The 23,459-nt window shown below is 40.0% G+C and overlaps 1 protein-coding gene across 1 annotated transcript in view; it reads right to left on the minus strand.

Annotated features, from left to right (window-relative positions):
• Positions 1 to 23,459, minus strand: part of LOC117046728 (von Willebrand factor D and EGF domain-containing protein-like) — a 165,346-nt gene that overhangs the window by 59,706 nt on the left and 82,181 nt on the right. Inside the window, 2 exon segments of the mRNA XM_033149089.1 lie at positions 14,796 to 14,960; positions 16,833 to 16,985. Of these exon segments, the coding sequence (XP_033004980.1) occupies positions 14,796 to 14,960; positions 16,833 to 16,985 (318 nt within the window).

Below are 23,459 nucleotides of genomic sequence, written 5' to 3' on the forward strand. Positions count from 1 at the left end.
TTCTCATCCCAGTCTCTATAGTTACTAATAGTGCAATACTAAGCCTGTCTGCTCAGAACTATGCTCCACTGAGTTCAATGCTGCTGCTTTCCAAGTCGGTGTAGGCTCCATGTAAATGGGGTGAGCAGTTTTTGTACAGTTTCCTTAAGATGTGATGCAAGTTTAAAATTAAAAAAATAAATAAAACTGGTTTCTTTCTAAATCATACCAGTCTTAGAACTCCTGAACTGACCTGCTAAATCAGATAGATGGAGATGTACCCTTGAGGTTCTTCTGGAAAGTCCATCTATTTATACACTCCTAAACACATAGTCTCAATGTTTTTCAGCAGTCTTCACCAAACTGGATGTCTTAGCCTGCAACGTTGGCTGAGGATGATTTGGAGGGCACCAGTGTTTGGTGAAGGCTCCTGTAGAATAAGATAGCAGTGCAATTGAAGGAACCCATTTGTCTGGGCCTTGAATGTGGGTAGACAAAATCATGCCTGGCTGAGGGGGAAAATCCAGCTTCAACTGCCCATACGCAAAATGGGAAGAACAATTACCTCCCTTACAGGGTTGTTGTACAAATTATGTCTAAGTGCTCTGTAACCAAGCAGGACTGTGGTTTCCACCGCTCTGAAAAATAAGCAAGGAATCCAATCCCCCATGCCCTAAATTTGCAAGGCCTTCTGCAACCTCACCCCAATAAGACCATACATTTGAGCCTATTTTATGCTGTGGGTTGTGTGAGTGCCCACCTTGTCTGGAATCCTGCAAAGGCATTCTGTATTTTATAATACTGCATCATTGGCCCACAGTAGTAATTAATATTTGACAGTTCTTGACAGCTGACATTCACTGGTATTTAGTATTTCACAGTGGGCAGCTTATGAGATTTCATGTCTGATGCCTGCCAGAATCAAAATGTAAATATTTGTTTCAACTCTAATTAGAAGATAATATTTGTTTGTGAAATGTGTGATGACAGCACAGAACTACATACATTCATGGCTTTAATAGAAATAGTGCCAGCAGTGAAAGTACCAGTTACTCATTTAAGGTGAGATTGCAAGGTAACAAAGGAAAATAAAACATGCAGATGATGCAATAGAATTTTTGGGATACAGAATACTAAGATTATTGTTGCTAATGTATTTCAAGGATGCATCAGTGATAATTAAAACTGAAAAAATGATTTGATTCTTATGGCCAGGATGTGAAACTATAGAGAGAATATCTATGGAAATCTGTAAGAGAAGTCTAAGAGCACTAGCTGAAGCTTCCAGTAAATTTATGTGCGAATTTATGAATCAGGATTGTACCTACTGTCCTCTTTCCCAAACACCACGTGCTCATTCTTCAGAATCTCTGAAGGGGGGTTGGATCCAGAAAAACCTCCTCCCCACCCTCCTAGTAGCTCACACAGCTGTACAAAAAGGGTCAGAAGACCTCAATGAAGGGGGGGGGGACTGTGACATAGGTTGCTGCGAGGGAAGAGAGATCCCACAAAACTGGCTACAAGCAACCTGTGCAGGTGGAGCTTCTGAATATCAGTATTACTTTCATATTATTTTCTGGGATCCCTGCTTTCCTCTCTCAGTCCCTCCTCATAGTCCAGTGACCTTTAGGAGAGCCTGAGCAATGGGCTGAGAGTCTGCTGAGGTGAAGTCAGTTTCCCCCAGCTTCCTTACACATCTGTTTCCCAAGATCCAAGTCCAAGGCTAAACACACACAAATGTGCCTAACCTGTTCAGTTCCCCGGAAGCCAACATGCAAACAACTTGCAGAAACATTGAAATGTTTGGGTGCTTGGAGTGAGGATAATGGCCACACACACAGCAGGCTTGCTCATATTAAAGTGTTTCCATAGTATCCTGAACGCTATTTTTCACATTAAGGAAAAAATAGCTGTGAACTGCCTTTTTATGACAGCATAAGTAGAATATTGGTCTTTGAACAGATAAATGCACATACACATATATATGTTACATTAAAGGTACAACAGGTAGATAATGTTTCCATTATCTGGATAATTATGAAATTACTCAGAAGGGTGTTCTCTAAAGACAGAGCAATCCATCAAAATTATTTTCATTTTGAATTTCATTACCTTAATGCGCACAGTAGCCAGCTAGCTTTCAAAATCACTAGCCAGATAAAGTGGGAAGAAAGCCAAGGCATTCAGGTCTTTAGCTATATTATGTTTTTCGTACATTTGTAAACATATAAATTGGGCGCATTTGGCAAGGGACTGATTGGGTGTATTGATTAAGTGCAAAAACAAAATTAGAAGAAACAGATCAGTTTAGTCCTGTAAGGCATTATTCTATACATGAAATTAAGACAGCATGGAAAGGGAACTGGACCATACAAGCTGCCTGTTGGGCTCCCACAAAAGGTAGGGATGGTCACATTTGTAAAAGAGAAGGATATCAATTGCTACTAGCTATGGTGGCTATGTTCTGCTGTTGTGCATATCCTCCAGCATGCTGCAGAGGAAATTGGGATGCTCATCTTTAGGGGCTGCGCTCCTGGAGTTTTTTCAGCACGCAGAGAGAGTGGGGGTGGAGGACAGACAGCAGTGCACTGATTGGTGGATGTGGGACAAGTAGAGACATAAATATAGGGAAAGGTGTAGAGTGACAATACAACCTAAACTTCTGGTAAACAATTGAAGACTCTGAATCTCTACGGCATGGAAAGGCACTGCTCTGGCTCTTAGGCACTCAGCGATGAACCCCTGCTGCCTTCTCTGATGCACAGTTTTCCACTTAGTGTGTGTTGAACCAAAGGGAAATTGTTCTGGAAGCATTGCAAATGCCATCTTGGTAGTCAAGATAACCCCACAATTAATTGCTAGTTGTTGTAATCATGAGCACATATATGTTTAATATTCACTTGCTTTTATATATGTTAATTGGCTTGCTTTTGATACTATCCTTACCAGTGGGCTTGGGGTGCTGCCACCTATGACCTCATCTGGTCAGATGAAGCGACAGGAAGTCCTGCTGCTTTGTGTGTAAAGAATGTATGCCTGTTTGCTTAGGTGCCGACAAACCATCTCCTTGCTGTAGTGTTCACCCTGTGTTTGCTGTAAGTCTACACCTTTCTTTAATAAAGCATTCAAACTGACCACTGGCATTTTTGGCATCCTTGTTTGGTATCTCTGCACCCACCTACTCCCATGAGCCCTCCTTTGGGCCAGTGAATCAGTTCAGAGAGCAGAAAGCCAATTTTTCAATTGGAGACTGAAAGTGCTAGGAGAGGTTTGCTCTATTCTTCCACATCTCTATACTGGAGGAAGAAGAGCCAGAAGTAGCACTTGGTGTGCTTTGGGGTGGGCAAGCATCAGGGAGAAGCAGGCAGGCAGGCAAGGAGAGGCATCTGCACTGTTGGCACCACTGTCGCAGCTCCAGCCACAGCTGCTGTGGGGAGGCAACAAAGAAAGGCATGAAGGAGCCAGCACAATCTGAGCTATTGACTCTTTTGATGACTGCATTCTCGCAGGACCCCAAAGAGAACATCCCGGGAACCAATCAGAAGCTGGTATGGCTTCCATAATTCCAGAATGTCCCAATCAAATCGGGACCATTGACAAATATGCAAGTGGGGAGTGCACTGTGGTGCACTGCTCCTGCTAGAAGGCTTCCCATGGGTGTCTGGTTGACCAGCATGAGAACATGATGCTGGACTAGCTGGGTCTTTGGTATGACCCAGAAGAACTGTTCTTATTCATTAATGACCTCACTTCCACGCTCCATGTGTTGTAGGATTGTTTGGAAATAAGAAGTCTGCTTGACTATGTATAGTAAACAATACAGGGTGGGGCAAGTGCTCCACAATACAAGGAGGTGGGGTTTGTGCATCGCTGCTATCTCTCTAGCCTTTATTGTATGGATTTTTGGGACCTACCATACCGGTATATTTGCTTCTCAAGAAATAGTATCCTAATAGTGTGTTTTATTAAAGTATTTCAGGCATGCTCCCCTTCCAATACTCCCACAAAGATAGAGAGAGAGAAATGCCATTGTTATCTGACATCTTTAGGACTGTCACCGACTTTTCCTCATGGCTGAAACAGTGCAATATTGGTATATGTGGATGAGCTACAACTAGCGAGGTCTGATCTAGTTCACTGAGCTACGTGAGAGTATAAAGATGTATAAGAACAGATGGCGGAAGAAATTCATAATCTTTTTTTCAAAAGAAACCCATGTCATTTCTTCAAAGGAAAAATGGCTCAATTTTAAATATTTTGCAAATAATTCTGTCTTTCATTTAACTCCCAAGCAGTAAATGGCCTAAAATTGCAACCACATTATTTCCAGCTATAAATACATAAAGTGACATTTACTTAACATGTGATGAAAATCAGGATTTCTTTTTCTAAATTGCAATTGCTTCAAAAGAAATAATAGATGCCTTTTAATATCACATAAGTATATGTAAATGCCCCCCAAGAACACTTTTCTTTAGGCAATTCTGTATGACTTCACAGTTATTTTCAAATTATTAGATCTCTGTGTCTATACATTTGTGTGTGTGGTGTGTGTGTGTGTGTGTGTATTAGGAGTTTAGGAATATAGGAGGTTTCCTTATAACAGGGCATGCTTCCTTATGGCAGGCAGGATTATTTACCAATCTTGTTGTTGTTGTTGTTCAGTCGTTCAGTCGTGTCCGACTCTTCGTGACCCCATGGACCAGAGTACGCCAGGCACGCCTATCCTTCACTGCCTCTCGCAGTTTGGCCAAACTCATGTTAGTAGCTTCAAGAACACTGTCCAACCATCTCATCCTCTGTCGTCCCCTTCTCCTTGTGCCCTCCATCTTTCCCAACATCAGGGTCTTTTCTAGGGAGTCTTCTCTTCTCATGAGGTGGCCAAAGTACTGGAGCCTCAACTTCAGGATCTGTCCTTCTAGTGAGTACTCAGGGCTGATTTCTTTGAGAATGGATAGGTTTGATCTTCTTGCAGTCCACGGGACTCTCAAGAGTCTCCTCCAGCACCATAATTCAAAAGCATCAATTCTACGGCGATCAGCCTTCTTGATGGTCCAGCTCTCACTTCCGTACATTACTACTGGGAAAACCATAGCTTTAACTATACGGACCTTTGTCGGCAAGGTGATGTCTTTGCTTTTTAAGATGCTGTCTAGGTTTGTCATTGCTTTTCTCCCAAGAAGCAGGCGTCTTCTGATTTCGTGACTGCTGTCACCATCTGCAGTGATCATGGAACCCAAGAAAGTGAAATCTCTCACTGCCTCCATTTCTTCCCCTTCTATTTGCCAGGAGGTGATGGGACCAGTGGCCATGATCTTAGTTTTTTTGATGTTGAGCTTCAGACCATATTTTGCGCTCTCTTCTTTCACCCTCATTAAAAGGTTCTTCAATTCTTCCTCACTTTCTGCCATCAAGGTAGTATCATCAGCATATCTGAGGTTGTTGATATTTTTTCCGGCAATCTTAATTCCGGTTGGGGATTCATCCAGTCCAGCCTTTCGCATGATGTATTCTGCATATAAGTTAAATAAGCAGGGAGACAATACAGCCTTGTCGTACTCCTTTCCCAATTTTGAACCAATCAGTTGTTCCATATCCAGTTCTAACTGTAGCTTCTTGTCCCACATAGAGATTTCTCAGGAGGCAAATGAGGTGATCCGGCACTCCCATTTCTTTAAGAACTTGCCATAGTTTGCTGTGGTCGACACAGTCAAATGCTTTTGCATAATCAATGAAGCAGAAGTAGATGTTTTTCTGGAACTCTCTGGCTTTCTCCATAATCCAGCGCATGTTTGCAATTTGGTCTCTGGTTCCTCTGCCCTTCGAAATCCAGCTTGCACTTCTGGGAGTTCTCGGTCCACATACTGCTTAAGCCTGCCTTGTAGAATTTTAAGCATAACCTTGCTAGCGTGTGAAATGAGTGCAATTGTGCGGTAGTTGGAGCATTCTTTGGCACTGCCCTTCTTTGGGATTGGGATGTAGACTGATCTTCTCCAATCCTCTGGCCACTGCTGAGTTTTCCAAACTTGCTGGCATATTGAGTGCAGCACCTTAACAGCATCCTCTTTTAAAATTTTAAATAGTTCAGCTGGAATATCATCACTTCCACTGGCCTTGTTGTTAGCAAGGCTTTCTAAGGCCCATTTGACTTCACTCTCCAGGATGTCTGGCTCAAGGTCAGCAACCACATTTCCTGGGGTGTATGAGACCTCCATATCTTTCTGGTATAATTCCTCTGTGTATTCTTGCCACCTCTTCTTGATGTCTTCTGCTTCTGTTAGGTCCTTTCCACTTTTGTCCTTAATTGTGTTAATCTTTGTACGAAATGTTCCTTTCATATCTCCAATTTTCTTGAATAAATCTCTGGTTTTTCCCATTCTGTTATTTTCCTCTATTTCTTTGCATTGCTCGTTTAGAAAGGCCCCTTGTCTCTCCTTGCTATTCTTTGGAAATCTGCATTCAATTTCCTGTATCTTTCACAATCTCCTTCGCATTTTGCTTGTCTTCTCTCCCCCGCTATTTGTAAGGCCTCATTGGTCAGCCACTTTGCTTTCTTGCATTTCTTTTTCATTGGGATGGTTTTCGTTGCTGTCTCCTGTATAATGTTACGAGCCTCCATCCACAGTTCTTCAGGTACTCTATCCATCAAATCTAAATCCTTGAACCTGTTCTTCACTTCAACTGCGTATTCATAAGGAATTTGATTTAGATTGAATCTTACTGGCCCAGTGGTTTTTCCTACTTTCTTCAGTTTAAGCTGGAATTTTGCTATAAGAAGCTGATGATCTGAGCCACAGTCAGCTCCAGGTCTTGTTTTTGCTGAGTGTATAGAGCTTCTCCATCTTTGGCTGCAGAGAATTAATCAATCTGATTTCGATGTTGCCCATCTGGTGATGTCCATGTGTAGAGTCGTCTCTTGTGTTGTTGGAAAAGAGTGTTTGTGATGACCAGCTTGTTCTCTTGACAGAACTCTATTAGCCTTTGCCCTGCTTCATTTTGATCTCCAAGGCCAAACTTGCCAGTTGTTCCTTTTATCTCTTGACTTCCTACTTAGCATTCCAATCCCCTATAATGAGAAGAACATCCTTCTTTGGTGTCATTTCTATAAGGTGTTGTAAGTCTTCATAGAATTGATCAATTTCGGTTTCTTCAGCACTGGTAGTTGGTGCATAAACTTGGATTACTGTGATGTTAAAAGGACTGCCTTGGATTCGTATCGAGATCATTCTATCATTTTTGAAGTTGCATCCCAGTACAGCTTTCGCCACTCTTTTGTTGACTATGAGGGCCACTCCATTTCTTTTACGGGATTCCTGCCCACAGTAGTAGATATGATAGTCATCCGAACTGAATTCGCCCGTTCCTGTCCATTTTAGTTCACTGATGCCTAGGATGTCAATGTTTATTCTTGCCATCTCATTTTTTACCACATCCAGCTTACCAAGGTTCATGGTTCTTACATTCCAGGTTCCTATGCAATACTTTTCTTTACAGCATTGGACTTTCCTTTCGCTTCCAGGCATATCCGCAACTGAGCGTCCTTTCGGCTTTGGCCCAGCCGCTTCATCAGCTCTGGATCTACTTGTACTTGTCCTCCGCTCTTCCCTAGCAAGTTGGACGCCTTCCGACCTGAGGGGCTCATCTTCCAGCGTCATATCTTTTATATGCCTGTTGTCTTTGTCCATGGAGTTTTCTTGGCAGGGATACTGGAGCGGCTTGCCAGTTCCTTCTCCAGGTGGATCACGTTTGGTCCAAACTCTCCGCTATGACCTGTCCATCTTGACCTGTCCATAGCTTGCCTGAGTAATTCAAGCCCCTTCGCCACGACAAGGCAGTGATCCATGAAGGGGATTTACCAATCTAGCCCAGTGTTATCTTACTTTGTTAGTATTTTTCCAGGATCTCTAGCAAAGATCTTTTACATAACCCACTACCTGATTCTTCTAACAGGAGACACCAAGAACTGAACCTGCAGTTCTTCTGCATTTAAAACATGTCACTGACCTGTAACCTTGGAATGTCACTAGGTATATTTATATTGGTTAAATAGTTCACTAAATTTAGTACTGTACTGGATGTTGATGTTTTTTATAGACTGGCGACTTTTAGTGATTTTTGTTGATCTTATGTTCTAAACAACATGCAGAAGTCTTCTAGGGTGTATTTTGGAACACAACCCAAATAATGTAACAAGCATTTTAGTCATTGTTAATACCTGACATTTGTACAGCACTACCAAGTGTTCAGAGCACTTCACACACATTGTCCCATGGTCAATAGCTACCATGGAACTAGCACTGTGTGCAATGGATAGTATAGAGAATTAAAGTCTGAGGTAAAACATTGTTAACACGCTTTGTAGACTTTTTAAAAAATGTGCATTGTCGTGATTATGAACTGGTAAACAGTGAGAGGTTAAAAACTTGCATTTACAGAAAGCCCAACTGTTTACTTTGTATACTAAACTTATTGTGGGCTGTTGTAATTGTCATTTATGTTGCTAAAGCCATGAAAGAAGCTGCCATAGGTCTTAGTGCTTCACAGTTAGGTCTGTCAGTTTATATACGGGGCAGGAGAACATAAAAGCTTAGGTTTTGAGAGGCCAGTTAGCCACTGGTCAGAGGGTCCCTGACTGAGATCATATAAAAGGGCAGTCACCACGTTGTCCAAAGTCAGTATGGTCAGTTGAATTTAGGCAGGGAAGAGCCTGAGGAGTTAAACAGCACAGCCTAAGTAGAAGACTGGATAAGCTGTGAGGGCTAGCAAGGAGAAGAAGGCACTAGAGGTGGTTTTCCAGAATAACCTGGTCACAGTGACAGTGGAAGGCAGTTGGCCTCAGGCAGCAAGAAGACTTCAAGAGAGAAGACTGTGTGGCATCTTCTTGGATGCATCCTGATTATCACGTTCCTGACCAGAAGGCACTTTACAGGAAGAACCTGCCAGTTTGTCGCAAGAAGTGGGTATTCCAGCAAGTGACAGCTGTAATAATTACTATCCAGTAAGTGATAGCTGGGATGCTATATGCTCCCAGTGAGTTCTTGACCAGAGAGGGAAGCCCACATCTTGTTCTCTATTGGAGAGCTAACTTGGAGAGAGTTATGAAAAGGACCACAGGCATCTGGGTTTTACTCAGCAAAGTGAATATAACAGCTTCCTTTAAAGAAAAAGTGCAAATGAAGTAAACATTGAAGCATCTTAAGAACATCCAGTCATATTTATGAATATATATTACATGTAAAGATTTTTTTTAATAAAGATTGATTTGTTTTCACCTTTGAATAATTATTGTGTCTGTTCATTCTATGCCTATAAATCTAATACTTGGCTATTATATTATTCATGATGTACTAAGCAGACTGTTTTGTGAAAGATACTGTGGTGGCAATCATTTTTTTAGGGATATGTAACAAAATTATATTTAGAACATATTTTGAGCAAATATTGATAAGTCAGCTCTTCCACATTTGAGGTGGTTTGGCAGAATAGAAAGATAACCAAATATCCATAGCTGACGGGAACTGCCGGGACAAAGTCCCATAAACTTCACAGATGGGCATAATCCAAAATGTCATCCATGGGGGGGGAGGATGCTATTAACTGTTAAATTTCAGCAAAACCCGAGTTCTGAGGGGCCTGAATAGTAGGCAAAACTAAGCATTTGGACAGACTGTCCAATGTGAATTAGTCTAATCCCATTTTAAAACCATCTAAGCTTGGCTGCCATCAATACATCTTGTGGTGTTCAAGAAAAGCATTCAACAAAGCTGGAAAGAATATCTAAGCTTTGTCCTGTGGCTGCAACCAAACTAGCATTCATTGTCACTGTTGTGAAAAGGCTGCTCTCTTTATTTAGAATGCATAGTTACATAGTAATGTAATTACCCGAACACCTACATTTAAATGGTTACAAAATTCTCTCACAATTACACACAAAGCCATTTCCCTCTGTTTAGATAGTTTGTAGTTGGGTTTCTTAGTCTTCTCTATTAAAACCCAGGAAGGAAGTGCAATTGCTTAAGTGGAGTTGGGGGGAGGGAAAATAGCAGGGCCTTGTTAGAAAAGGGATGTAATCTGCGGTAGATGTTGTGATTGAATGCAAATATTATTCATGGCTTGTAACACGGGCCTCTAGTGATTTTATAGCTTGGGATTCATGGGTCTTCTGTTGCTGAGCTACATTGCTTGCTAAATATCATCTGGATTTGGAGTGCTTAACATATTCTAGATTGATGGAATGTATGGATCAGCAAGGCTGGAAATCATTTATCTTTTAAATTATCTAAAATATTCTTCCCATCGTGTCTACCTTTGGGTGTTATATCTAGGTCACTGAATACTCCGTAGAAAACTTCCCTGTAGTATTTTTTCCCCCTTAAGTGTCTAGATTTTTAGTAGCTATTGCCTAGGCAAGATAAATTATTGTAGAAAACTCATTTTTCCCTGAGAGGTAGGATGACTCCTAGCAGCAGTTCCAGTAACATCTACTGGGTACTACTGGATTTATTTTGCATCCCAGAAGCAAAAAGCTATTACTTCCCTGGGTCCACAGTAATTTTCACAGCACATCTGAACAGTTTCCCGCCTACCACCACTGAATGTTTAACACAACACTCTGACATGACTACATCCTGTTCCTCTTCTTTCGATATGCCCTTTATTTTTACAACACAACAAGACATTGTTTTGCTTAGATTTTTCCTAGCTATCCCTGAAAGAAATCTCAGCAGGTTTCAGATCAAATCCCATCTTCTTTAATTGCACCATCCCTCTTCTTTATTTGTAGTCTGCATTTATCCCTTGTGGATGGAGTGGAAAAGCTGAATTGTACATGCAAGCCAACTGCTACCCCCCCCCCCAGTTTAATCTCTCCCTACTCTCCCTGGGAAAGATGGAACTCCTGTGGAGGAATGCACATACGAACCAGGCTAGATGAGGCTATAGACAGTATCACTAATACCTAGCACCTGATCCAGATAATTTTGTGACTAACTGAACTCCATAGAGCCAGTCTCTCTCTCTCTCTCTCTCTCTCTCTCTCTCTCTCTCTCTCTCTCTCTCTCCCTGTGTGTGTGTGTGTGTGTGTTTAAACAACAACCCCTTCTCACAACATTGAAAAAGGCAGGACAAAAACACTCAATCATATTTTTATTATTGTTACTGCTTATATGAAAGAAAATATATTAGGCCGTCAACTAGTTGATATCTTTTTTAATGCATTTTGTTAAACAAAAAACAAAAACAAAATAAAACTGGCAAATGTAAAGGTATAAGCTTCAACATTATGTGCATGGGAATAACCAGGGCTAAACTGATATGGGCCCTCATTATCCGTTGCCCACTGCCAATCATCTTGGTGCTCACCACTTGGCATCACTAGATATGCTCCTACCCTAGATAGTTACACGCTGCAATAGGATGGTAGCCGAGTAACCAATCAGCTCTGGTGAGCAACAGGAAGTAGCCATGCTTTATCTCCCACAATGCAAGGCTTTGGTACCCAGCACTGAATGCTGGGCATTGCATCCCTTCTAAAATGACACTGCCCAAATCCGGGGTGACATCTTCTGGGTCTGTACCCCTGTGTGAGTCACGTGACCTGGACGAGATTGCAGGGCCCCCAACAGCACTTTTTCTCAGGCACAGTACCCTAAAACGCATGTTTTGGCATGCTATGTCTGAAAAAAGTGCAGCCTGAAGTAACACAGCCATTTGGGCCGCTGTCCTCTTGTGGGTGCAGGGGGGGGGAAGGATACTCTGTTTTTTTAGGTCAGTTGATGAGTATGACAATGTATTGTGGGAGATAAAACATTATGGCTACTCAACTGCTAGTCAGAGCTAAGCAGCTGATCTGCTCCCATCATATATTATAGTGAAGTTACTGGTTAGTTAAACCCATCCAGGCAAGGAGAGGCTAGCAGGTGCAGTGCTACCATGGCCAACAACCCTGCAGCTGGGTGATCAAATACAAGCAGTCACTGGCCGCAGTGCCAAGGAAGGACAGCAGCGGAGGCCCCCTGGGCTATTTTGACAGTGGAACACACTGCCTCAATTTCATTTGAAATTGCAAAGCAAGTGGCCATCCAAGCTCTATTAAGCATGCTTTACTAGTGGGATCCCTGCAACTGTAGGGACTTGTACTAAACAACCTCGGAAATCCCATTTCCGACTCTAAGGCTTGAGTTGATTAGAGGCTGCTCAGTAATGACAGTGCAAGCCTGAGAGTAACTTCACCCAAAGTACAGTGGTGCCCCGCTAGACGAATGACTCGCTAGACGAAAAACTCGCTAGACGAAGGCATTTGCTAGCTGAAGGCTGTCTCGCAAGACGAATTTTTGAATGGGCTTGCCTCGCAAGACGAAAAAATTTCCGATTCCCCCCCCCCCGTCAAACTGCTCTTCCCCCGTTGGTGCTTCGCAAGACGAAATTTTCACTATACGACAGCACTCGCAGAACGAATTAATTTCGTCTTGCGAGGCACCACTGTATTGCTCTGTAGCACTAACAAATAGCATGTTAAGCTTCTCTCTCATAGCTAATAAGCCTTTATGCAATTTTCATTGTTATCATATTTGAAAGAGAAAATACAGTTCTGCAATAAAATCTACAAGTGAAACAAGAGAAAAGCTCTGATTTTCTCTTTACCAGGGTAAGAAAAAGCATCTCAGAAGCTGATGTATGGAACAAGGGCAATAATTGGAGCTCACAAATAGCAATAGATTTCACTCCTATCCATATGCAGTAGTCAGTTACAATAAAGCACTTGGTGACAATAAATCAGAATGTTTTTTGCTTCCCAGGTGCTGTCTTAAAAAATAATTTCCTGTTTGCAAAAAGAAATGAAAAAGCTTATTTTTCTTTCCCCATGAGTACAAAAACACTTTGGTAAAGATGGGCAATTTTGCAATTTTTGTATGAATAAATGCTTATCTCTTAATCCTTAAATCATGACTATTGAATCAAAACCATCTGATAACAGAAAAATGTGTGAGCCACCAAGAAGCTCCTTTTTGTTTAAATATTTTAAATGTCACTTGGAATCTTACTAGTCAGAGGAGATCTTTGTTTAGGAGCTGGAAGAGTGTTCTTTGGCAGATCGAAACTATTATTCAAATAATCATAATTCTTCATGCATGTAAATTTAATTTATCTACTCTTCCATTTCATCCACTTTAATCATCAGGTTATATAAAGTACTTGAGCCTATCCTGTACACATGGAGGTGCAGCCACACAATTGGAACCTTGAGCTTTTGCTTGACACATGGAAAAGCCTTTAAAAGGCTTAGTAAGAACATGTTAATAATAATCTATTTTGCCAAACGAAGAACAATGAAGCAGTGACTAAAGATTGCACCTATATTTTCACACTTCATTTTTTTTTTTACTTAGCACAAATTTAGGAAATCCTCACTTGCACTACTTCACAAGTTGGTTATTTGTATTCACCTGTTCCTCAAGGACTAGAGATGCAAATCAAAATGACCATCTATAAGTTCTACTTGTGGTCTTTTTTCTCAATTAGGATTACACCTTTCTTCAACACAGAAAGAGCATGGCACAATTGATGTTTCTTTCTGCTCAAACAAATAAATAGTCTGCTCCTAGAGTCTGCTCATTATAGGAAACTGTCCATTCAGGAGGCCCCATTTAAAGAGAGTTGCATGTATAACTAATGATTAACTGAAGTTTTGCACTCCATCATGATAACTGAAAAGTCTCATACTGAAAAACCACCATAAACTATTGAAAAAATCACGGAAACTTTCCCCCCAAAGCCCATAGGCTTCAGTTCAGTCATATTTTTTTTCAGTTGTGCCACTTGGAATTTGGTATTAAATTAAAATTATATTAAATGGTGCAACAGGTGAGTGCTACCTTTGCAGAAGGGTTATATCATAAGAAATATAAATAGGAACTCTCACTTAAATAATTAAATAAAACCCTCCTCAGAATTCTAAATGAACTGATGACAAGCTTTTTGATGAAGTTTCAGGAACCATTTAGCAGACAAGGATAATTTATCCTGTTTGTCCTTCCAGAGGTATGAAGAATTGGTAGATTTTCTTAAAAAAGAAAGAAATCTGGTTGGTTGATAGCCAAAATCTTGAACTCTTTTTTGTGGTCATGTGCCTTGTTTCTGCCATGTCCCTAAGACCTGGGGGGGGGGTCACCTCTTTCTCTACCACCACAGCATCTTCATAACCCAAATACAGAAATTAATAAAATAATAAGTGTTTGAAAACTAGAGCTAGTGCAACACACTACTGAGAGATAGTCTAAACATTTTTATTATCAAATACCCCCTGTCATTGATGCAAGGATCTGTTTCTAAATGGGTAATGTTGATAGAGTGATACCTTGAAAATGATTGAAACAGTGAACAAGGAAAGTGGGTATAGTTGACCAATGACATCATAGTATTAAACATTGACTAGCTTGTGGATGCTATAAACTGGGAGCTGCCTTCAGCTCCCATTTCAAAAAGATGGTTTGATTTACAGCACAACTGCTGTGATGAAGTCGCAATAGCTTGGTGGTAGAGCACATGAACTGCATGTACAAGGTTCCAGGTTCAACCCCAGCAGCTTCAGTTAAAAGGGTAAAGTTCCCGAGAGCCTCTTTTTGTCAGAGTAGAAAATCCTGGGCTGGTTGGACAAAGTATGACCTGGCATTCTGATGCTCCTTTTCTTTTACTGGTTGAGTAAAATGCTCACATTGAAATATAATGCTATAATGTATATAAAAACTCTACCACCCAATATCCAACTTATCTAGACTAATGCTAGATATTTAACTTCCCAAAAGAAAGGCAGGTACCTGGTCTTGATGCTCTTGTACAGATTCGTCCATTTCCAGATAAACCTGTTGGACACCGGCCACAGAGGTATCCAATATCTGGAGGTTTACGATCAATGCAGACAACTCCAGGAAAGCAAGGTCTGTTGGCACAGTTAGTAATGGGTGGCAGAACTGCTCCATGACCTAAAACAGTATCCAAGAGCCATTTGTCAATATTAAACTATTAACGGGAAAGTTAATTAAAAAGTTAAGCAGGGAGCTAATATGAGCTTTGGCCAAGGCTTTCCATTATTTTTACTCTTTTAAAATATAATTAATGTTGAATGTCCCAAAATTGTGTGCCAAGCATAAGAAAACCCTGAAGGCACAACATATCAAGCCAGCTGTTTCTCATTAAGGCAAGATTTATTAGCCTTCTAATTACATGTTTTAAAGTTTACTATTCAAAGGTGCTTGGCATTTATCAGGAGTGAAATAGAAATGGTAATTTTTCAGTGCTGGGGAACAATTACATAAGCGAAGAAGCTGCATTAGTCAGAGGCAAACAACATATATTCACCACAGGCAAATCTATGAAAGCCTAGAGGCCCTCTCTCCTTTGCAGAGCTCTGTTGGAGAGGGTGCTTTGAAATGGAAAGGACCCATGGAGAAAGGAGTGCTCCTCCTGCTTACAGCCTATTTCTCCTTGAAACATTCCCCAAATCTCATTTTAGTTTGCAAACATGGGTCTGGAACTTTAAAGTCACCTATTTCCTCTAGGGCTGGGTGCAACATTGCCTCCCCTCACACTTGCTTGTATGGAAAAAGTGGTATTTCACATTACTTAGGGTAATCAAATATGGAAAACACATTGACCCTGCTCCTTTGCCTTTAACAGTAGCTTGGCTTGGCAATTTAGCAGATGTAGTTTTCCTGTCATTTATTAAGTCTGCTGTTGCCTGATCTGTACCTTTCAAAATAATGTGCAGAACAGAATTTAGCAATCTGCTGGATTTCCAATTCTAATCATGGCAGTTGGAGACAGTTTAAAGTCATCAAAACACACATTATATTATGGGGAAACTCCATCATCACCATTCTATTCTGTTTCTGCATTGAACCGTGAATGGGTTGTGGTGGCAGTGGTTGCATTTTGAGGGCAGTAACAAAAACAACAACAACCCAATTCTTGGTTCAATGCAGAAATGGAATAACTTGATTTTTAAAAAAAAAAACTGCCAAAGAACACAGACTGGGAACAGAAAGATCAATCAGTCCCTACTTTATAGAGGATTTGTGGAGGATAGGGTCCTTCAATGGCTGTCAGTTACAATGGTTAAATGGAACCTCCATGTTCAGAAACAGAGCCCCATTGAATTCCAGTTGCTGGGAAGGAACAGGAGGATAAAGGCTTTTCAGACTTCCCAGAGACACCCTGTTGTCTACTATGGGAAGAATGAAGCTGGGCTAGATACAATTCTTCTTATGTACTTTTGAAACCACAACCCCATGTGCATTGGGCAGAATTAACTTTTCTATGCATGCTTTATATTATCTATCTTTTATTTCCTTAGTAGTAGATAGGGTCAACACACCAGTCTTGGCTAGACAGGAATCTGCTGTTCTAAATCAGGAAGGCAGGAACTTCCTTCTCTCCTAGCACCAACATTGTGTCCCTAAAACAGGGATAAGGAACCTTTCATCCTCCAGATGTTATTGGATTCCTTTTCTCATAATCATTTCCTACTGTTGATGCTGATAGGAAGTCCAACAGCTTCTTGGAAGGTCACACCTGGAAGGTTGCCCAACCATGTTTTATTGGGCCTGATCCCATAATTTAAGAATCACAGGCAGTCACCCGGTTTTCTTATCAATCATAATTAATATCCCTGCCAACACACTGAAGAGCTAATGTTATTTAAAAGTGATTTGTATGCTTTTCCAATCCATATGTTTAAGCTTTTATGCAAAGACTGTTTAGGAGACTAGTTTTGTGCAACCAGTGACAGTTATGTACATACATAACAAAGTCTGAAAAGAAACCTTTTGACACCCATCTAATCACACTTCACTTACCAGGAACATCAGTAATATTAACATACTTAATTGCAGACAACGTCTTCGCTTCTAGAGGTATGACTGGTTGTTTACCTTCACTCTTTTTCCATTCACCTTTAGGATTATGATTATCAGTAATGAAAGCTTCTGTCATGTCAGCACTGTCCTCAACTGTAATAAAAAAGAGCAGAGGTGAAAGAAGCACTGCGTTAGTTTTTGCTGTGATTAATGATGGAAATGAAGACTTAACATCAAATCAGATAACCCTCCAGGATGTTATCCCAGAAGCCAACTGGGGAACAAAGGAGATCAAATGACTCAGCATCTGGAGTCTCATCAAAACAAGATATAATTTAGCATCCACATCTAATGGAGGGCGTGCAAAGAGAGGTTTGCTACCCAAACGACCTTTGATAAGGTAACAGACTTTGTTGGAGGGACTAAAATGACACATTACCTTGGCCAATTAAAAACAAAATCATGCTGGCCTTACTCCAGCTCTAGCCTCCATTTATACAAAATGGATCGTTGCCAAACTACACTGTGACGTCTCCAAGCAGCAGCTGGCTCAAGAGCTGTACTTTGGACACTCTTGCTTAAAGTGCTCAAGGAAGTAAATCAAGTAAATTGTCCATCGGAGACTATTTAAAATATTAATTTCCTCCAATAAGTTAGAGACTGAATATTCCACTTGGAGCCATGTTTCAAAGCAATTAGCTACTGGCTAGCTTCCACTGAGAAGGCATGTGTGAATATTTTCCATCAAGTGGGGAGCCATTACTCACGGTGGCGCTTTAGGCACAGGTTAGCATAGTCCACCTACTGCGCACAATGTAGCTGAAACTTTTCCAAAGCATGAGGATTTGTGGGACTTTGTGTGGTGCTGGGATAAGAGTAGGCATTAGCATTGGGGACCCAGCTGAGGATAAGGCATTGGTTACAAAGAGGAGCCACCATGATATGTGCTAATGAAGGAATGCTGTTGTGATGAATAAAGCAAAATATAACATAAAAGCCCTCAAGGCTGACTTAATGGCCCATATCTTGGTTAATAAGCCATGGATGTGCCTCAGATGCAACGTATGGGAGGCTTTTTAAGTATGGGCTTTAGGAGACAGCTAGCAGCTTCTTGCATCACATTCTTGCAGCCGCCAGGGTGGGCTATGTCTCTCCATTAACAAGCGTCACCAACAGAGATAAAACAATTCTTTCATTATTGTCATGCAACAATGTTGGTGTAACATCCAACTTGTCTGACCTTGGCTAGCATTGGGGCTGTAGAACTCTTTCTATCCTCATTCCATTCCCACATGTCTTCAGATTCTGCTGCATAAGGCGAGGAGGATTAAAACACTGTCCATCAGCACGGTTGGTCTAATCAAATTTGGAGGTCTCTGCAGCTGCTTTTACATGCCAATGGGCTTTTGTGTTTTTTGTTTTGTTTTGTTTTTTGGAAAGCCAGGCAATCCAGTTATTGAATCAGATTCGTTTCAGCTCTCAGAACAGTAACTCTTCTTATATTTGGAATGTCATCCCAAGCCAAGTTGGCAAGGCAGTAGAAAATCTTCCATGAAAGGGAATTTGCAAGCAATAACTGTTTTCATTACTTCATTGAAGTTGCTTATTTAGGCTTGGTACAACTGTTATGTCAAAGAAAGCTTTCTAAAAGCTTGGCTGTGTGCAAATAAGCAACTACATTTTGGCTAAGGGCTGGATTTTGCTTAGACTTTAATTGAATCTTCCTTTCTCCAGTCACACTTAATCGAATTAACCCACACAAACACAGATGCACTTCAAGGCAGCCACAAAATGCCCTGAACTCAAGCAAAGGACTAGAAGCTGTTTATATCAGGCTAAATTGTAAATTTAAGCAAGGAAAGATTTAATCAACTTTACAATAGATGGTACATTGATTCTAGGATTCCTCGGTTGTAAGCTATTGTTATCCACTCTCTCTCTCTCTCTCTCTCATCTCCTCTCTCTCTCTCTCTCTCTCTCTCCCACACACACACACACACCCACACACACAGTGCTGTTTTCTTTTATAATCAACAAAGAGTGAAGCTCTTGGCCATTCCCTCTTTAGTTCGTTTAATTTGTTTCTTCTCCACACTGAAGGTTAATAGACAAGTATACACAAACAGAAAAATCAAGAAGGCAGGTGGCTAGATCCTCAGGAGTGTTCATAAATTATTTTATGCATAATGAAGTGAATGATTCATTAATACCCTCTCTAATACCAGCTCGGGAATTCTGAGCATCACACTCTTTTCTTGAAGTCAGGGTTAAAACACACAGGCACAGCGCTCACCCACTGACATATTTTTGTAACTAGATTTTTATTGATTTTTAAGTAAATAAAATGGTTTCTCTTGTGTGGGGAGGCTACAACAAAAGAAATAAAGGTTTGGGTGAGCATAACCTCTAAACCAATAAAGACTGGAGAGTGGGGCACTAGAAGAAAATCAATTTTGAGTACGGCCAAATCTTCAAGGATATGTTATGGTTTAACAAACAAAAATAAGAGGTGCAATCAAAAAAGTAATCATAAATCAGTCACCTGAGTTGAAAAATAAGCTGGTAAATGATGAAAACTAAAATGGAATTGGTCTAGTCTACAAGTGACATTTCACATTGGTGAGCCTGTTATGATGAACTGGAATCCTGTTAGGTAACAGGATTTCAAAATGAACTTTTCCGTTCGTCAGAGTTTGAAGTCAAGTAAGCGCCTCCATCCGAGATCTTTGAATGCAGCTGGGCAAGAAAGGGAGAATTTGGCTCATTCTGTTGTGTTTAAACAGTCATCCTAGCAGCTACCAAGAAATATAGACTATATGCATGGGAATAATCGTCCTTCTGTATTAACCAATTTAAAATATGGTTTCAAATAGTTTTAAAAACCTTACTATTTTTGTGATTGTACTTTTTATATTTAAGATTTTAATAAAACTCCCCTGCACTTCCTTTTTTATATAAGATTTTATTATTTTCCAATAAAACACAGAAAAACAAAATACAACAATACACAAGGCTATTAAACAATATAAAAACAACAATAAAAACAATACAGTAACAATAAACATAAAAGAAAAAAGAACATATACATACCTTGACCAATACCTACTTCTTTGTACTTTCCTTGTTTCTAACTTCTCTATTTGGGGACTTCCCCCATTCCCTCCACTGTCTTCAAAATCAAATACATCTTTAAGGTAGCTTTATATCTTGTTCAATTAACATTTGCTCAAATTTTCAATATGCTTAACTTTACTCGTCATACTTAATCAACTATAAATCTTATCTTAATATCAAATCTTAACTCCTATTTAACAAAAAAATCATTCATACAAAAATTTTCTCTTGCCAATTTATCTAACATAACCTATTAAAGCCTCTATTTATCTCTGCTCAAATATTCAATTTTGCTGATTTAACTAAATAGTCTTTAAATTTTTTCCAATCTCGTGACAACCGTCTCCTCCCTCTGGTCCCGGATTCTGGCGGTCAGTTCTGCGAGTTCCATGTATTCCATCATCTTCATCTGCCATTCTTCCACCGTTGGTATCTCTTCCCCTTTCCATGTTCTTGCCAATAGGATTCTAGCTGCTGTTGTGGCATACATAAAAAACACTCTATCCTGACTGGGTATCTCTTCATTGGTTTGCTCAGAAGAAATGCCTCTGGTTTCTTACAAAAGGTAACTTTCATTACCTTCTTGAGCTCATTATAAACTTATCCCAAAAGCATTTACCGCTGGGCACAGCCAACATATGATAAAAGGTACCTTTCGCATGTTTACATTTCCAACATACATCTGACATTTTGGTATTCATCTTAGCTATCTTAACTGGTGTCAAATACCATCTGTAAACCATTTTCATTATGTTTTCTCTTAAACTATGACAAGCAGTAAATTTGATACCTTTCTGCCACAATCTCTCCCAGTCATCCATCATAATATTCCTACATCTTTCGCCCAATCTATCATTGACAATTTAACCAGTTCATCTTTCGTATGCCACTCTAGCAAAAGATTATACATTTTGGAAAGGTTCTTAAAGTTCGATTCTATCAGTTCTGTTTCCAGTTTTGATTTTTCTACTTGAAAACCAACTTTTTTGTCCATTTTAAATGTTTCATATACCTGATGATAGTGCAGCCAGTCGGGGACCTGACTTTTCACCTGATCGTAGCTTTTTAGCTTAAAAGAGTCCCCTTCCTGCTGCAATATGTCCATATATCTTAACCAGTTTGCAGACATGTTCGGTCTCTTAGGCCTTGGCCTCCACTGGAGAGATCCATCTAGGGGTCTTTCTCCTAACAAGTCTTTATATCTAGTCCAGACCTGATACAAGGATTTTCTAACTATATGAGACTTAAAAGTTCTGTGGATCTTAACCTTGTCATACCAAGGTATGCATGCCAACCAAACATATTATCATGTCCTTCCAAGTCCAACACATCAACGTTCTCTAGTTTAAACCAATCCTTTAGCCAGCAAAAGGCCGCTGCTTCAAAGTAAGTCTTAAGTCCGGCAGGGCAAAGCCTCCTCTCTCTTTAGAGTCTGTTGAATCTTAAACTTAATTCTTGGCTTTTGCCCTGCCATATAAACTTTGATAAGTCCTTTTGCCATTTCTTAAAGCAATCCAGTTTATCCAAAATTGGTATGGCTTGGAATAAAAACAGCATCCTTGGTAGGACATTCATTTTTATCACAGCTATTCTTCCCATTAACGACAGTTTTAATCTTGTCCATATTTCCATATCCTTCTTTATCTCCATCCACAGTTTTTCATAATTATCCTTGTACAGGTTCAAATTCTTGGTTGTGAGATTGATACCTAGATATTTTACAGATTTAACAAAATTGAGGCCAGTGCCTTCTTGTATTCTTTGAGTCTGTTCTGCACTCAAATTTTTACCTAAAACTTTGGTTTTCTGCTTATTTAATTTGAAGCCAGCTACAAGTCCAAATTGTTCAATTAGTTCCAAAGCTCTGGGGACACTGCTTTCCGGTTCCTGCAGGGATAGCATCAGATCGTCTGCGAAGGCGCGTAGTTTGTATTCTTTCTCTCCCACTCTAATTCCTTTTGTCTGTTTGTCTTTTCGAATCATATTTAGGAGGACTTCCAGGACCGTAATAAAAAGTAAGGGGAGATAGGGCACCCTTGTCTTGTTCCTTTCTCAACTTCAATCTCCTCCGATATCACACTGTTTACTATTATTTTTGCTCTTTGTTCTGTATAAATGGCCTTGATGCCATTTAAGAATTTTTCTCCAACTCCCATCTTTTCCAAATTCTTTTTCATAAATGTCCAAGATACTTTATCAAATGCTTTCTCTGCATCAACAAACAATAGTGCCGCATCTGTGTTTATGTCTCTCTCCAGTTTTTCTAAAATGTCCACAATAATTCTCGTGTTATTACTTATTTGTCTTCCTGGCAAGAAACCTGCTTGGTCTCTATGTATATAGTCTTTCAGCACTCTTTCAGCCTTGTAGCCAAAACATTTGCGAAAATTTTATAATCCACATTCAAGAGGGATATTGGACGGTAATTTTTCATTAGAGTCTTATCTGTATCTGGTTTTGGAATCATGTGATAAAGGCTTCTTTCCACGTCTCTGGTGCCCTATCTCCTTCTAGTATTTTATTGCAAATTTCTCTTAACGGCTGCGATAGCCAATCTTTCAATGTCTTATAATATTTTGCTGTTAGTCCATCCGTCCTGGGGCCTTCCCCATTTGCATATTGTTTATTGCATCTTCTATCTCTTGTGTCGATATTGGGTGGTTGAGAGTTGTTAGTTTTTCCTCTGGGACTTTTTGCAATCCATTCTTTTCCAGAAATCGGTCTATCTCTGCTTCATCTATCTTCTCCTCCTTGTACAGTTGCTTGTAAAATCTCTGAAAACACCATCTGATTTCCTCCGGTTTCTCTACGTTTTTTCCATTTACTACCAAATTGCTGATGACATTTGCCTTTTGTCTTTTCTTTAATTGCCAAGCTAGTAGTTTTCCACATTTATTAGCAGATTCAAATGTTCTTTGTTTCTTCATTTTCACTTTCCATTCGATGTCCTGATTCATAATATTCGCGTATTGGGATTGCAAGTATTTAATTTCTTTTTGAATTTTGACACATCTGGGATGTCCTCTTAATTCTTTTTCCTTTTCTTTGATTAATTTCAACAGTCTCTCCTTTCTACATTTTGTTGCTTCTTCTTTTTTGCTTTTTCACTTATGAGGAATCCTCTCATTACCGCTTTACTTGCATCCCAGGCAATCCTTTTCTCCACTTCGGAACTCCAATTGATTTGAAAATATTCTTTCATCTTTTTCACCGCTCTTTCTACTAGCTTGGTATCCCTCATCAGTGCGTCATCCATTCTCCATCTGAAAGAATCCTTGGAAATCATTTTTAGGTTTAACTGTACCGGATTATGGTCTGAAAGCGTTTTGGGACCGATTTCTGCCTTTTGTATTTTTGGAGCCAATTCATTCGAAATCCAGATGTAGTCTATCCTCGACCATGACTGCTGAGATTCACTGAAATACGTTGCCTCTGTTTCTCTGGGGTTTTTTAATCTCCAGGAGTCCACCAAATTCAAATTGTCCACCATTTCAAAAAAGGTCTTTGGGAGTT

The sequence above is a fragment of the Lacerta agilis genome, chromosome 1 (assembly GCF_009819535.1).
Source record: "Lacerta agilis isolate rLacAgi1 chromosome 1, rLacAgi1.pri, whole genome shotgun sequence".
In the NCBI taxonomy this organism is placed as follows: Eukaryota; Metazoa; Chordata; class Lepidosauria; order Squamata; family Lacertidae; genus Lacerta; species Lacerta agilis.